Here is a 15,790-nt window from a genome sequence, read left to right as displayed (position 1 = left end):
CTGTGGCTGGAAGGGAGTTTCCAGTGTCTGTGGTGTGTCCCGCCTGTCCCATCTCAGGGTGTTCCTCTCACTGTCTGCATAACAAAAGATAACTGGGTATTGTTTGTGTCCCGGCTTTATTTTGGCTACTGTTGCTTTGCTGTCCCCCCTATGTCTCCTGGGACCTCCTGCTGCCGAAAACCGGCTTTGTGCTGGGTACCCGGAGCCTGCACCCTGGGGCTGGCTTCAGCTTTCAGGGTGGCTTTGAATTTTGTCCACTTGAAATGTTTATCCCTATCCATAAGCACTCCCAGTCCTTCCTGCCTGATGTTTGCACATAGCGTGGGATGCCAGTGCTGCAGTTTTGGGGGGATCAGGCTGCTGTAGCACGAGTGGGGGCTTATGGTCTCTGGGCAGTTGCGTGACCAAATCTCTGCTGGGTACCTGCCGGCGCTGGCTTCTTCACAGCTCCCAGTGAGTCCGGGCAGCATCAGCTTGTCGGCACCGTCCCTACTGCCCCCTGCCCGGCCAGCGGAGGGCCGAGGAGGCAGGGCCGGGGAATTAGCTCAGGTCTCTGCTATGTGACACGTCTGTGTCTTTTGGCACCAGCCACGGCTGCGAGGCGTGGAGGCTGTTTGTGCACACACGAGTTTCCAGAGCACCCCGAGGTCCCCAGAGCTCACTGCATGCTGAATCCCCGCTGTGGACCCAGCACATGTGGGTGCTGCCCGTGCAGAGTGACACGTTCCCAGGCCCCTCGCTGTTGTGGCCCCTTCATCCTGCCTTGCTGGGAGGGCGTTGGAAAAGCACTGATATCATCGGCACCGAGCCTGACTCATCCTGGCTCTTCAGCACAAGCCGTGCCGCTCAGCGGGGCACACATTTTATTCCAATTAAACCATTGCAGGCAAGCCAGCTCTACATAATGATTTTTTTTTTTTTTTTTTTTTTTTTTTTTTTTTTTACTCGTAGCAAAGTGTGCCTGCCCTGGGCCAAAAGGTGAGAGGGGACAAAAGTAATGCTGGAGTCAGTGGAGAATATCAACTTCTGGTACGGAGCCCTAAGAGTAAGTCTTGCCAGAAACCTGCAGGGTCTGTCTCGGCTGCTGCAGCATCCCTGCCTCCCTTGTGCTTCCAGTGCAGGCTCACAGCAGTGTCTTGTGTCAACAGCCCTCACCCTCACTGCAAATGTCCAGGTCACAAGCCCAGGTTGGAATGTTACCTCTTCTCTCCACGACACGGAGTCCAGCTCCTGCCAAAAGACCCCAGGGAGAGCAGCATCAAAGTGCCCCTGTCACTGTGAGAAAATGTGAGGTGACTTGTTCCTCCTGCCATTCCTACTCAGGTTTTTCCCGTTTATTAGAGGTTTGGGAGGTGAGTCAGGGAGCTGCGGGGTGAGGATGGAACTGGGGAGGAATCAGCAGCTGAGGGAAAGGCAAACCATTTCCAGGCACAGGTGAATCACTTGCTGGTGAAAAAGCATCTTTTTCTCTGGGAGGCGTGGGGATGGGGCTGAGAGTGAGCTGCAGCTTGACTCCATCAGAAAATTGTGGAGTCAAGAGAAAAAAACAAGGCAAGGCAAGGCTGCTTTTCCAGTAAATGAGGCGATACATTGCAAAGGAGCAGCCTGCAGCCGGCAAAGCTCCAGCAACCCGTGGTCCTGTGGCTCCCTTAAAAGGGGCGATTTTAGCCTGGGACAGCGGGGAGACAGAAAAGCCATAAACACCCTCAAAGGAATGTGGCTGCCGAGAAAAGAGAATCTCCGCAGGCGAGGCGAGGTGGGGGGAGCCTGGATGGGGTTTGCAGCGCCACTCCATGCCTGGAGCCAGCCGGTTCCTTGGCCGTGTCCTGTCCCGAGGGAAGGACCCCTGTCCCAGTGCTCACAGTCCCTGTGTGGTGCTGGGGGAGGCTCCTTCCAAGCCCCGGGGGTATCTCAGGCCCCACGCCATCCCTGCTGGCCAGCTGCTGGCAGGAGAACAGGTAGAGCTGGGAGGTCGTGTGCAGGCAGCAGGACACCAACTTTGGCCAAAGAAGGAGCAGGCAGGGCTGGTAGAGGGTGCCTATCCCAGAAGAATTTCTTCTTGATCATATCCCACATCTTTACAGGCAGCTGAGCTATTCTGCACAGGCTTTGCTCTTAGTGCCATGCAGCAGCCCTGTGTCCTGGAACATTGTCCAGGTTCTTGGGAAGAGCCCTTGGTGCTGGCTTGTCCCTCCAGGTAGCTGTGGGCATGTGGTGACACCTCTGGCCAGGCTCTCCCCTGCATGTCCCAGGCTGGTGGCAAATGGAAGGTGCATCAGAAGCCTGACTGAAATGACCGTGCTGCTTGCTTTTCTTCCAGGACTGCTGAGGATGCAGCACCGGGCACTCTGTAAATAAATGTTGCAGTTCGTTGTTTTTTGTTGATCTTTTGTAAAGATATAGTCTTTGGTTTTCACACCCTAGCTCTTCGGATACATTCAGTGTTTGCAGAGTTGTGGTTTCCAACTGCTCCCCGTTTCTGGGGTTGGAGGTGTCTGGCTGTGGTGCAGCTGCCCCAGGGATGAGGGTACCTGTGAACAGAGGGGTCCCACTTATGGAGGTCCTGGTACTGGTCGTGTTCATGGGCTGGTGCAAAACAGTGTCCCCAAGAGCAAAGCTGCCACCAGCAAAGAGAGGGGTCTGACACTACCAGCTTCCACAGTAATGCCACCAAAGCAGGCAGGAAATTTTCTGTTCCCCTTCCTGCTGGAGCCAAAGGGAATCCTGGAGCAAGAGCTGGGGTCAGGTCACACATGGAAAATCCCAACTGATGCCACAAAGGCCATGCAGCCTTGGGAATTGCTGGATTTGGGGTCTGGGCAGAAGGTTTTGGAGCTGAAGGTGCTGATGTTTAAGGCTTTGACCATTCAAACGCTCTGGGCTTTGCTTCCCACCCTTCATTGTGTTCTCCTGTGCTGTTCAAGAGACTCAAGCCAAGCGAAGGGATTCTTGCCCTGCCCGGAATCCCGCTGCTGGCAGCGGGCACTATCCCATGTCCCCGACTCGTGTAACGCCTGGAGCGGGCAGCAGAGGCTGTGGTGGGCAGGAGGTGGGCGCCTTTGGGGTGAGGATGCTGGTACCGGGCGCCCTGGGCGCTGGTGCCTGCAGGTAGATGCAGAGTGTGAGCAGCGGTGGGTGCCGGCAGAGTCGCGGAGAGCTGCAGGGCTGCGGGATCCCGGGGCTGCGGGGTGAGGGGCCGGGGGTGCTCCTGGACGCTCTTTAGCCTCGGCCCAGCCCCCTCCTTAATTAGCCGCGGCCGGAGCCGCTCATTAGCGGCGACTGGGGACGGGTGCCCTCCCCGCAGAGGCGGGAGGGAGGGGAGCGCTGGCGGCCCCGGTAGTGCGGGCACCGGCACTGGCAGCGGCACCGGCACGGCAGCGGGGCTGGAGCCCGAGCCCGGCGGAGGGATGGGGCAGCGGCGGGGCCCGGCCGTGCTGCTCCTCGCCCTGGGTGAGAGGATGCCCGGGCGCGGGTCGGGGCGGGGGGACCGGGCGGTGTCTGGGGTGTCCGGGGGGAGGGGGCGAAGCGATGAGGTGGGTGTCCCCTTCTTCCCTCCCTCTTTCCCTTCGTCCGGGCAGGGTCCTCGCGGCTCCCCCGGGACCGCGGGCCGTTCCCCCGGCGGTCACTGTCCCCCGCCCCGGGCCGGGGGTGCCGGTGTCGGGATGGCAGCCCGGGCTCATCGGGCTCGGGTCGCCCCGCGTCCGCCGGGATCTGGGCAAACCCCGACAACGCCGGGCACAGCCGGGGGGCGGCGAGGGCTCGAGGCTGTCCCTGCATGGAAGGGACCGCTGGCCGAGCTGGGACACCCCGGGGCGGAGGTGCGCTCTGTCCCGAGGTGCCGGCGCTCACTTCGGCCCCCGGTGCTGGCAGGGCACCTGGCCGGGCTGCTGGCAGCGGGACCCGCCTGCGCCGACGCTTACCGGGGCCTCTCGGACTGCGTCCTGAAGCTGGGGGACAGCATGGCCACGTACGAGGAGGAGGAGGGCATCGAGCTGCAGGGGCTGCGCAGAGTCTGCAGGTGAGTGCGGTGGATGGCCGGCCTGGCTTCTGGCATTGCCCGTCTGAAGGCTCCTGCCCTCCTGAGTCCCGCCGTGCAGACACACATGCGCTTCACTCCTCACTCCAGTTTCAGATAGACCCAGTGAACTCCCTTTCTCTGTCCGTCCATCCATCCATCTCGTACCTGTCTCCCACCGGGGTTTGTATCCCTGGTCCTTGGCAGCAGCTCCAGCCCCCAGCACCGGTCCCATCAGACCCCGCATGCCTGTAGGCAGGAGGAGCAGGGCTGGAGGGACCCGACCTGCTCTGCACCCCAGGAAATTCACCCCTAGAGCCCAGGTTCCAGGCAGTGCTCTGCTCCAGTGCCCAGCGCTGCTGGAGCAGCCTGCACCAGGCACCACGTGCTGCCCTAAACAAGCTTTCTCCCTCCTTGTCTAGACCCTTCATCCTTCAGGCTTGGATTTGTCCCAGCCCTGGTTTGCCCGAGTTTGTAGTGATGCCCTGAGATGATGATGTTGAGGATGATAACTTTAACAGAACTGAAGAGGAGCTGGGTAATGAGGGGTGGTGTTGGGCAGGTTTGGGGAAAGGTCTGCTTAAAAAGCAGATGAGCAGAAGCAGCAAGGTGGATGTAAAATGTTTGCAGAAATAAATGGAGGCAGATTTGTGTCTCCAGAGCGAGCTGTGGGGAGTGAACAGGAGTTACAACCAAATGCAGACAGCAATAAAGGGAAAATCCAAGTGCCTGGGGGTGGTGAAAACCTGGCAGAGCAAGGTGGAGGGCTGAGTGCCTTGGGGTCATGCTTTCTGAGCTGCTGGAAACCATCCTGCAGGCTGTGTCCTGCTCTGTATTCCCCCTTCTCCATGAGACAGCCCGGATCAGGATGAACAGCCTCTCTGGGGCCTGCCTATGGGTGCGTTGAAATGAGAACTGCTCTGGTTTAGACAGAATTGATACTTTTTGGGTTGTTTGGTGTTTTTTTAAAGGAGGCTTCTTGATGTTAAAAAACACCCAAGTAGTCAGCCCAACCCATGCTGCTGTTGGCTGCTGGAGGAGTAATTCCCTTGCTGAAGCTCACGTGAAATGTGTGAGCTGTTTTTCTTACAGCTCAGAGGCACAGACAGGCACCTAACAGGTCCTGGGATCTTCCCTGGCAGGAACCTTCCTATCAGGAAACATTTCTGAATTCTTTGCCTTTGACACTCAGCCTCATCCACTGCTGCTTGCATTTCTTGTGCCGTGGTCCCCTCTCCAGGAGGGTGGGTGAGGGGTGGACAGGGATCCAGGAGCTGCTGTGGGGGCTGCTGGTGTCAGCTCGGTGTGCAGCGCTGCCCCAGAGCTGGCAAGGCGCTCACCAGCAGCCTGCCTGCCTGGGCAGATGGGGGCTGTGGAGGGTGAATTGCTGGGAATTGCCAGAAAGCAGATCCAGGCCAGAGCTGCCATTCCCCTTCACCTTCCCTGAGCTTGTCTTGCCTGAAGACATGGGGCAGGTTTAACTCTTACCTGTCAGAGCTGCCTGCTGCTGCTGCAGATCGTGAGCGAGCACCGGAGGTTGCCAGGGTTGGCACCAGCTTTTCTCATTATCTGGGGACATTTATTCTGCCACAGTGACTCGGTTTAATGAACTCCCTCACAGCTGGCGTTCTGACGTAAGCTCTAAGCAAGCAGAGTGCTTTAAGCAAGCAGAGTGCTCAGGTTTGTCTGTCTGCACAAAGTGTCACCTCCAGCACAGTGCACTCAGCACCGTGCTGTCCTTTTCAGGTGCAGTGTCCCCTCTCAGCCAGCTGGGCTACATCCCCTTCCTGACGGGTGACATGCGTGCCTGGTGTGTTGGCAGACACAGGGAAGGTGTCAGAGCAATTGCTCCTGTCCTCTAGGCTCCTGTTTTCCACCTCGCAGGGAGCTGGGTGTGGTGCCCAGCCCCAGCCCATGTGGGACAGGACAGCAGAACAACTCCTGCTTTATTCCTGCAGGACCACAGGTTATCTTTGCCTGTTTCTCTTTTCCCTCTGGTACTCCCCCAAAGCCTCCTTCCACTGAACAGCTTCTACTCATGAAAGCAATACCCAGGAGATAAATGGAGATGATTCTAATGAGAACACTGTGCATAACAACTCCTGCCCCTGCCCACACCTCAGTAAAAGCTGTGACAGCCTGTGGGAGCTCTTGTCCTTCTCCATGCTTTGTGCTCCCAGTTGCCCTTGACTCTGCTTGGAGAAAGTGGTGAATGAGATGTGCTGGGCCTTTGTTTGCAGCCTGTGTGAGATACTCAGGGAAACATTTGTTGATGGAAAATAACAGATTTTATTGACTTCCAGAGAAAAGCGGGGCGGGGGGGGAAGGAATAAATAATTTCAGTGTTTTGATATTTGGAGTTTTAGCCAAGATGCTCTGGCAGATGATGGAGGGGATGAATAGTCTGGGCAGCTTGCATAAAACACAAGGGCTGTTGCTGCTTACAGGGCAGGTTCAGGGCAGCAAGGCTCTGCCTGGCATCCAGCACTGTGGGAGTGCAAAGGGACTGACATTGTGGTGTCTCCATGGCTGCAGGTATTGGGATGAATTCCACACCTGTGCCCTGACAGTGCTTTGGGAGTGCCAGAAGGAAGCAGCAGCTGTCTGGGAGATGCTGAGAAGGGAGTCCCGAAAAACCAAATTTCAAGGCAGCTTGTTTGACCTCTGCAGCCCCAGTATGGCCCAAAGCTTTGCCTGGACCCGCGTTCCCAACATTTCCATCCTCAGCATCCCCCTCATCGTCACTTGGCTGAACTTATAAACTGCAGCTCTGTGAGTATCCCAACAGAAGTGGTGGCAGTGTGTGGCGTGGCATCTCACAGATCTGTTTTCCAAACCTTTGAGGAATACACTGTGCAGAGCTCAGAAACTCCCGGCTCCATCCTGCACCTGTGAGACATGGAAGAGCCTGGCAGCATCTCCAAGGTGCTGAAATTTCTCTGTAACCTGGAATAACTCCTGTCCCCTTCTGCCTCAAGGCACAGGCATGGATCTGGCTGTTGGAAGATTCGGGAATTTGTATATACAGGGCACAGGATTTGGGGAGAAATGATAAATTCTGGGAAAAGGATGAATGCTGGACACTTTTGCACTCTTCTATGGCAACTGGAAGGAAATGTGTTTAGTTTGCTGACTCTTTCCACCAGATCAACTCTCCAGGGTTTTGATTTGGGCACTCAGAACAAGATGGGTATTTTTGCCACTGTTCCATGAGGTGCAGGGGATGGTGTCTGTCCTGTCACAGGCTGAAGGGAGATCTTACTGCCCTGTACTGGCCTTTTTTCTTTGAGGACGTGGTAAAACCCCTGCTGAACAATAATCACAGTTGCATGACTTCTCTTGCACACATCTGAATTCCTGAGTAACTTCTGTGTTATGTGTAAATCTCCTTTTCTAAGGACAGACGTGAAAAATATTTAAGGGGAGAGGGAAGCTCAAGAAGGAGGACAAAAGAGATTTATAGCAACTCTTCTGCTTTAAAGCTTACCCCAAAGTACCTGTAAGCAGCTGTGGGTAGAAGTGTGTAATTCCAGAGTATTAAAGCTTGTTGTAGAGCCAACAGCATGGCAAAAGTTATTTGTCCTGGCTCTTGCTCGACAGCAGTCTCCTCTTGTCTCCTTTGTGGCTCAGAGTGTCGTCAGTTTTGCAGCTTCAGTACAAGCATGGAAGTATTTGGAACAGGGAGGTGTCTGCAATGATTTCTGAGTATGTTGGAGAAACACACCAATATTATTGGTTGCCCTAAGGCAGTCTGTGTTTTAAGGATGCTGATGGATCTCTGTGCCCTGCCTGGCTGCAGGGGCCATGGGTTGTGTGCTCACAGTGTGAGCAGGGGAACCAGGGCTCTGCTAACTCCACAGATCCCACCAGATGCATTCCAGGCAGTGGGCAAGCAAAGGATCTTTTTCCTAACAGTGGTGTTGGGTCATGCTGCTTTCCTCTGGCATTCACGTGTTCTTCCTCTTACCTCCACTATCCCTCAACATTCTGCTCCTGCAGCAGCAGCAGGAGATAATGAAGAAATTGGGGCAAATTCCAAGAAATAAGCCAGGGCAGAGCAGCTGGTGTTCAGACAGCACTCCAGTGCACGAGCTGTTACTTAGGCATTCAGTATTTGGCATCTGGACACAAAGCCTTGGGGTGAGCAGTGGAGAAAGGGTCAATCAGAGCATGGTAAAACCTGGAGTGAACCACTCAGATCCTTCATTTTTTTCTTCTTACTCCACACCAACAGCACTGTTTGCTGTTTGATCCTGTTCCCCCTCCCCTGTTACCTCTTGTGGCTGGGAAAAGCTGAAGCAGGAGTTGTGTCCAACCAAGACAGGAGTATTTTGGCTCCAAATCCTGGACCTCTTCTTTGTTTAGAACAGCTGATTAATGCCTTTAGGAAAAGAAGTAAGCACAGCCCCCTAAAATCCCCCAACCCTTGCCTTCTCTTTGAATTTGGCAATTCCTCTCTTAAAAGTTTCTATGTTCAAATAGCTTTGGAGAAAGGGAAGGTAAAACTATCAGATCTGCATGAAATCTTTCTACAAAACCATGGATGCAAATGGCTGACTGCCACTGCCACTGTCTCTGAGAAGAGCAGGGACATATCTTCCCTGGAAGCAAATCCCTCAACTATTGCACACACAAAAAAACCAACCAAACAAAAAAACAACAAACCAAAGATTCATTAAGAAACAAAGACCATCTGCCACTGTTCTGGTATGGAGCAGCAGATTTTTTTTTAAGCCAAAGGTGCTTCTAAATCTGACTGAAAGCATGTGAGAGAAAACTAGGTCTCACAGTATGGGAGTGATGAGTTTCCTCAATCAGTATTTCATTTTTAGCAGAACTTCCTCTATGACTAGGACAATTACAGTAGAAGTCCTTAAAAAATAGTAATACACAGATTCATTTCTCCTAGGCAGTCAGCAGCCCTTCAGAAAGATTTCTGATCCTACAGCACACTTCATGCTGATGCAGTGCAGCTCCTGGGATGTCCTGCAGCCTCAGTGTTAAAGCCCATTTGTCAAGGATTCTTCTCATGGCCTTGCTGTGAGTTTCTCCAGATACAAAGCTCCCCAGATTTCATGCCCCCAGGGATGCTGCTGAAGTGGTTACAGCATACCTTGTGTATTCAAAAAGAAATGGGTTAAGTGTTCCTTAGTCCGAAGTCTTCACCTTTGTTCTTGCAGGGGAACAAAGGTGGCAGCTCTGTAAATAGACCCACAGCAGCTCTGGGAGCAGCTGGAAGCTGGCTTTGTCTCCTTGCTCTCAAATTCACTGTAATTAATCTTTAGCTCCCACTTGCCTCAAGAACAGCCCTCAACACAAGAGTTCACACCATTCTTTGGTGTGGTATTAAGCCGTGAAGTAAACCTGTAAACTCTCCCTGTCCCTGCAGGACTGGGATGTTCTCTCTCAAGAATAGCATCAAGAAGCAGCAGAGGACAAAATGATCCTGAAGGAGTCTTAAAACATGACTAACAGCACGCCAGTGCTTGTCACCCCGAGGCAGCACTGCCCTCTGCTCCACGCCCTGATCCCAACCACACACACACACTCCCTGCTCCTTTCTGAGGGAGATACTGGCACCTACTGGAGACCAGTTTATATCCAGGCTGAGGAGACTGGGAGAAAGGCAAGTATCCTTGTATGTGAAGAATGAGCAGATTTTGAGAAGGGATGGATTGTCCTGCTGCACGGGCAGCCCTAGGAAGTGACCTCGGGGTGGCCCTCCAGGCTGGCTCCTGCCCAGAGGAACACTTGTGCAAACTCTCCCCTCTGAAAGGCTGCTGCTGTTTGAAACTCTGCTTCCAGGGGCTCTGGTCAGGAAGGGCTCCTGGTGAAATACCCCACAATAAAAAGTGCTGGTTACATTTGTTTAGACAGAAATCCTCCTCTGGAGACCTGCTGAGTATGTAAAGCAGCAGGATGTCACCCTGCCCAAATTTACAGTGTCTGAGTGTGAGAGCAGGGATTGAAATACAGCTCAGCTCCCCTGTAACAAAAGTCAAAAGAGCAGCTTCAGTTTATCAGTCTCACACCACCCCACCACTTCTCAACAAACTGAATTAGCAAACAATTAATGCAAATTAAAACTTACAAATATTAACATACAAAGGGAAGTCACTGCGGCAAGATGCTGCACAGGAGAAAAATCTGTCTCTAGACCTGGCTTTGCCCTCATTTGGGAGTGCACAACACGGCCATCCCTCATCCAACCAGGCAGGATGTGGGGCTGCAAGCTTGGGCTGTTGGATCTGAAGGAACCACCGAACTCTGGGCCCTCAGCAATAAGGGGATGTCCCTGCCTGGTGAAGTTTATTTGAAGGGCCTCTAAATATTCAAGAAGTAACAGCAGTCTCTTACTTAATATCACCTCTGCCAGGCCAGATCTGTTGTTGACTGCTGAAGCCTGACAGGAAAACCCACTCAAGGGGGAAGAGCATCATGGCTCCAGGACACTTTTGCAGATCTCCCCAGGGCAGCTCCAGGCTCAGGCTGGACATGTGGAGATCCTGGACTGCTGACACTCCCTCTGAAGTGGGGTTATGCCAGCTGACTTCCCAAGACAGAACTCAATGATGCTTTCCTTTCAGAGCAGAGGTATGAAATGTTTATTGTAGGAAATTTTATGTGCCCCAGGCAGTGGGCACCTCGCAGCCAAGTGTTCCCTGGCTGTGTCCTTCTGTTGCCATGATACAGACACTCGTGGTGTTTCTTGAGGTGCTCACCTTCCCAGGAGAGCCGTAACACTCACAGCAACATTATATTTTTATTATTACAAAAGATTTCTTCAGCAAACTGCTGTCTGTCACCTCAATGTATCAAACATGGAAACGGCAAACAAACCCATCTAACGTTACAGGTTATTTAGTGTCTCAGCTGGTGATTCAGGTAAGTACAATTATTTTCTTTCTCCCCATCCATTCACTTCTTTGACTCTTTTCCCAAGCAAAGCCCAAACAAGTCACAGATTGGAAGCAGCAGCTCCCAGCCCCACTGCTCACCGTGCCAGCTCCAGCAAGAAGAGCTGACCATTGTGCTGCCCATTCAGGGCACTTCCACATCGTTAAATTCCAAACGCTCCTCACACATCACGTTTTGCCACCTGGCTTTTAACAGTCCCACAAGTGAAGAGTTTAAGGGTGCACACTCTCCATACAGTCTTATTAACACTTTGTGTTAACAAAATAAACATCTGCTCCTCCCCCGCTGTCAGCTGATGCCAGAGGAGACGCTCACACTCATGCAGTCACCGAGGTCCAAAAGAAAAAAAAAACCCAATAAAATCATAAAGTCTAAACAGACCTGCTGTGCTTCTTGAGGGATGATTCTGAGGCATTGGATGCATTGTGCTGGGAACAATGACAGAAGGCAGAGCCAGTCTACACGTTGGATTTGGGGGCGGAGTTGAGGGGGATCTCCCGCAGCTCTATCCTCATGCACAGGTACTCCCCGATGGCCGCCATCAGCGCCGTGCACACGATGTGCACCAGCCACCACGTCAGCGCCGCCGGGAAGCGCGAGTTGTAGATCCAGCAGCCCAGCAGGTGGAAGAAGTGGACGGTGACGGTGAAATCCAGGCACTGCTTGCCCCGCCGGATGAAGTACAGCAAGCCCAGAGCGCTGCAAAGCAAGGGCAAGAGGTTAATGAACGCCACCAGACCTATGGAGAAGGTGCTGCAGCAAGAGCTATCAGCAGCTGTCAGTGCTGATTACAGAGTGGTTCCAAAATAACACTTCAAATATTTAAAACTTCTTTGAATATTTAAAAATAGGTTGTTTCTGTCCTCTCTCCTGGCCGCTGCAGCAAGACTTACAGGCTTACAGCTTTTTAATTACATGATGACAGAAAAATGAGATTTTAGTGCAGAGAACAGGCAGGAATTTATAGACTATCTCCTCTAGTAATCTCTGTGCAGTGGCAAAATACATTAGTGCTTATTAGATCAGTGTTTGCTGAGATCTATTAATTTTTTTTAGTAAATCTTCCACAAAAGCAAATCTCATTCCCAGCTGGGAAACTGAGGCAGTGAAGTGGAATGACTTTTCCAGGTTCTAGAAAGCCAAGAGTCAGCAGTTCCCAACTGCCCTCAGCAGACTTGGTTAAGAAGGCACAGGGATTTTGGGAGACATTTGGAGAGAGGCAGTACATCACACTGAATTATTTTACAGCTTAATGGTACAAAAGGACAAGATGCAGGTGCTCCAGCTAGCTGCAGACTTACCAGGTGAGTGCATTGAGGATGAAAGCCATCATGGAGAGCCTCCCCGGCGGGGTTGAGAAGCCTAAAATCTACATGGGACTATTAGTAGGAACCCGCGGCACAAATTGCAGCCTGACTCTCCCGTGGCACAGCCCTGCATGGATCAGGATCTACAGGAGGAGCTGGACATGTCTGTCTGTCGGTCTGTCTGTCTGTCTGTCTGGGGGCACCTACGGGAAAGGTCTGGTTCTGTGCTGAACCACCTACACTGGGGGTGCAGGGTATGCGTCCACACTGGGTTTATTTCTAGGGGCGGGGGAGTTTTTATACCGGGAGTACCTATCTCTGTAAGGGGATATCACCAACAGAGTGAGGTGCTCTCTCTCCACAGGGGTACCACCTGTACAGGGTGTTTGTTTCTATCTCTGTGGGGTCTGTCTCTATCTCTACCACCCACCATACACCGCAGTGCTGTCTCCACCCCGGGGTACCACCTATTCAGAGGGAGGGCTTTACCTCCATACTGGGACACCTACACAGGACAGCAGAGCTATGTATTTGGGTCTGCTACACAGGATAGGGGTGCTCTGCGCCCACACCGGGGTGCTCCCTGGGCGGGGACCGTCCCTAACACCAGCAATGCCCACACGGGAGCGGGGTCTGTCTCCCCAGGAGAGCCCCAGCAATTCCCCCCGCTCCAGCGGCCTGTGCCCACGGCGGCTTCCCGGGGCGCTCCCTCACCTCGTCGCTGAAGACCTGCTGGAGGGAGGGCCCGGTGCTGCCCAGGGTGCCGAGGAGGGCCAGCCAGAGCCCGAGCGAGCTGTAGTATCCCGCCTGCAGCAGCACCATCTGCGCCACGATCAGCGCGGGGTCCCACACGTAGCTGCGGAACTGCGCCGCCATCGCCCGCCCGCCGCCCGCCCCGGGAGCGCCGCCGCCGCCGCGCCACAGCGCCCCCTGGCGCCGGGGAGGACCCGGGGCCGCCCCCGAGCCCCGCCCGCGGCCCCGACCCCGCTCGATCCCGATCCCGATCCCGATCCCGATCCCGATCCCGATCCCGATCCCGATCCCGATCCCGCTCTCGTTCGATCCCGATCCCGATCCCGATCCCGATCCCGATCCCGATCCCGATCCCGATCCCGATCCCGATCCCGATCCCGATCCCGCTCTCGTTCGATCCCGATCCCGATCCCGATCCCGATCCCGATCCCGATCCCGATCCCGATCCCGATCCCGATCCCGATCCCGATCCGCCCTCGATCTCGATCCCGATCCCGATCCCGATCCCGATCCCGATCCCGATCCCGATCCCGATCCCGATCCCGATCCCGATCCGCCCTCGATGCCGATCCCGCGCCCTGCCCACGACTCTCACCTACGACCCCCGAGCCGCCGGCCCTCTGTGCCCGGTGTCCAGCACCAGCTCTCTCACATCTGCCCTCCAAGGGGGTCCCCAGCCCTGTCCCCTGTCCCGGGTCGGTGCCTTCAGTAACTTGGCTAAAAGTTGCTAAAACCATGCAGAGTCCCTCATGCTCCCCCGTACCCCTTCTGTGAGCAGCTCTTGGCTCGGGGCTCAGTTTGGTGGCCTCAGTGAGCCACGGTGTTTGTTTGGCTTCAGCTATGAGAATTGTCGCTGTGTGAATGGTGAAATTCCCAAGTCTGTGGGACTATAGGACTTTGGAGATAAAGCTTCCCCAGCCCCTGTCCCTGCTCATCTGCATTGGTGTCAGCGTGTCCAATAACTTGATTGAGCAGCCCTTGCTAAAGACACAAATACCAACCATACAAGAAATTATTGTCCCCGGGTATTTCCTTTCATTTCCAGGCCCGTTCCCATAGGCGCCGAGGCTTTGGCAGCTGCTGCCCAGCTGTGCTCATTTTAGCTTTAGGCCATCGGGTAGCAGGATGTTGTTCTGAGTGCTGGTATGCCCTGGCAGCACCTTTCCGTTACAGGGCTGGGCTGGTTTTTTGGGGAGGGGCTTTCTGATTTCTTCTGATATGTGCTGATTTCTTCTATTTAGCCTCATGAAATGGCCAGGTGCCAGACACCCTCCTGCTCCACTGCACCCCTTCTGTGATCAGCTCCTAGCTGCTGGGGCTCGCTGGGAGCAGTCCTCCTTGCTTGGCTTCAGGTATAAGAACTGACTTAATAGCAAAAATCCCCAAGGCTGTGTGGGACAACAGCATTTTGGAGATAAGATCTTTGCTGAAAAAAGGAGAGGAGGCACCCACGGGCTGTTTCGGTGCACGGGGGAGTTGCCACAAGAGCCGTTTTCACCTGGAAAAGGGAGGGGAAGGAATAAAAAGGGGAATCCAGGTTCTATGAGAGGTGGTAGGCTCACATCAGTCGTGGGTGTGGAATATGCTGGCTATGGGAACTCAGATTATGATCTCTGACAGGCTCTCATGACGTTTTTTCCATGCCTGTTATGGGAAGTTCCCTATGCAACTTCGTTGTATGTTTTCCTTTCCTCATTCTGTGAATTTCTGTGCTAAGCCAGGTTTGACACATTTTGTTCCCTGTTCCCAAACCATCTCCTAGGAAAGATTGTGCAAGGCAGAGGCACATGTGTGCTGGACGTGGGCCACTGTTGCTGAGTTCTCACTTAGGCCTTTGGAGGATTTATTTTTGCAGAAGCTCCAGCCTCAGCCACTGCAGAAATGAACAGGGGAAAATCCCAGCCTTGTCAGGGCTGCCCGCTGCCAACACATTGCTGAGCATAAATTGTGACACTCAACGCTTCCTCTCTTCATTCTTGGTAGAAATTGGTTTCCCTTCCTGAAATCTGCCGTGTTTGGCTCACAGAGACAGACAAGCCATCACTTAGATACTAATTCTCACCTCTTTCTTTTGTAGTGCCTTGTAGGACTCACTTTGCTTTGCCAGCAAAAAATTTGTCAGTTTAGACAAAGCTGACTAAAACTCCAAGGTAGTGTAAGGTAGGACTGTTGGTATCACTGCTGGGTGTCTTTCCACAGCCAAACATCTGATTTATCCAGAAATCCATGGTATCACAAGATGCAAGCCAGTGTTTTGGGAGAGGCTGACTTGAATTTCTTTGGAATTTGAGGCTCCTCCTTGCTTAGTTGCTACCCTGTGACTGACAGCATCGAATAACCACGGCAGCAGGATAGCCTGAGTGTGGTTTGAGGCTCCCTCCTGGCCTGGGCGGGCAGAGTGCCCATGTGGACATGGGGAAGTGCTGTGCCACAAAGACATTTGTGCTGCGACTCAGCTGCAGCCCAGTTTGTGAACTTGTTTCCTGTCTGACTTTATGACAGCATCTTTCATGGTCATGTTTGTTTGTTCCTGCTCCTGATTTGGCTCTCTCTGCTCTCCAGGCTGCTCCAGCATAAGGGACTGTGTCCTTCTCCTGGAAAAGAGGTGTTCTCTGTATGAGGTGCCTTGCCCCACACCCCTGCTCTGTGGAATAAGGTTTAAAGTGGACCTGGAAAGCAAACAGTATTGGGGAATCAAACAGCTTTCTTAATTCCTCTTTTCTTCCTCTTTAGTTTAAACAAAAAGTTGGAGACAGCTGTGAAGGAAACGAGTTGAAGAGGAAAAGGATGTTGAAAC

At 53.5% G+C, this 15,790-nt stretch overlaps 2 protein-coding genes across 2 annotated transcripts; one reads left to right on the top strand and one right to left on the bottom strand.

The window, feature by feature from the left end:
- Positions 1–3,191: 3,191 nt before the first annotated feature.
- LOC134554183 (neuritin-like) lies at positions 3,192–11,287 on the top strand. The gene is made up of 3 exons (XM_063404624.1): positions 3,192–3,450; positions 3,871–4,018; positions 6,551–11,287. The coding sequence occupies exons 1-3, from the start codon at positions 3,408–3,410 to the stop codon at positions 6,774–6,776; spliced, it is 417 nt and encodes a 138-aa protein (XP_063260694.1). The 5' UTR covers positions 3,192–3,407; the 3' UTR covers positions 6,777–11,287.
- SYS1 (SYS1 golgi trafficking protein) lies at positions 10,592–13,159 on the bottom strand. The gene is made up of 3 exons (XM_063404623.1): positions 12,955–13,159; positions 12,235–12,302; positions 10,592–11,632 (listed from the first exon to the last, which is right to left on the bottom strand). The coding sequence occupies exons 1-3, from the start codon at positions 13,114–13,116 to the stop codon at positions 11,392–11,394; spliced, it is 471 nt and encodes a 156-aa protein (XP_063260693.1). The 5' UTR covers positions 13,117–13,159; the 3' UTR covers positions 10,592–11,391.
- Positions 13,160–15,790: the final 2,631 nt, after the last annotated feature.

Source organism: Prinia subflava, chromosome 8 (assembly GCF_021018805.1).
Source record: "Prinia subflava isolate CZ2003 ecotype Zambia chromosome 8, Cam_Psub_1.2, whole genome shotgun sequence".
NCBI classification, from domain to species: domain Eukaryota; kingdom Metazoa; phylum Chordata; class Aves; order Passeriformes; family Cisticolidae; genus Prinia; species Prinia subflava.
Note: the sequence above shows the minus strand (reverse complement) of the source record. Positions and strands in the feature narration are given on the sequence as shown.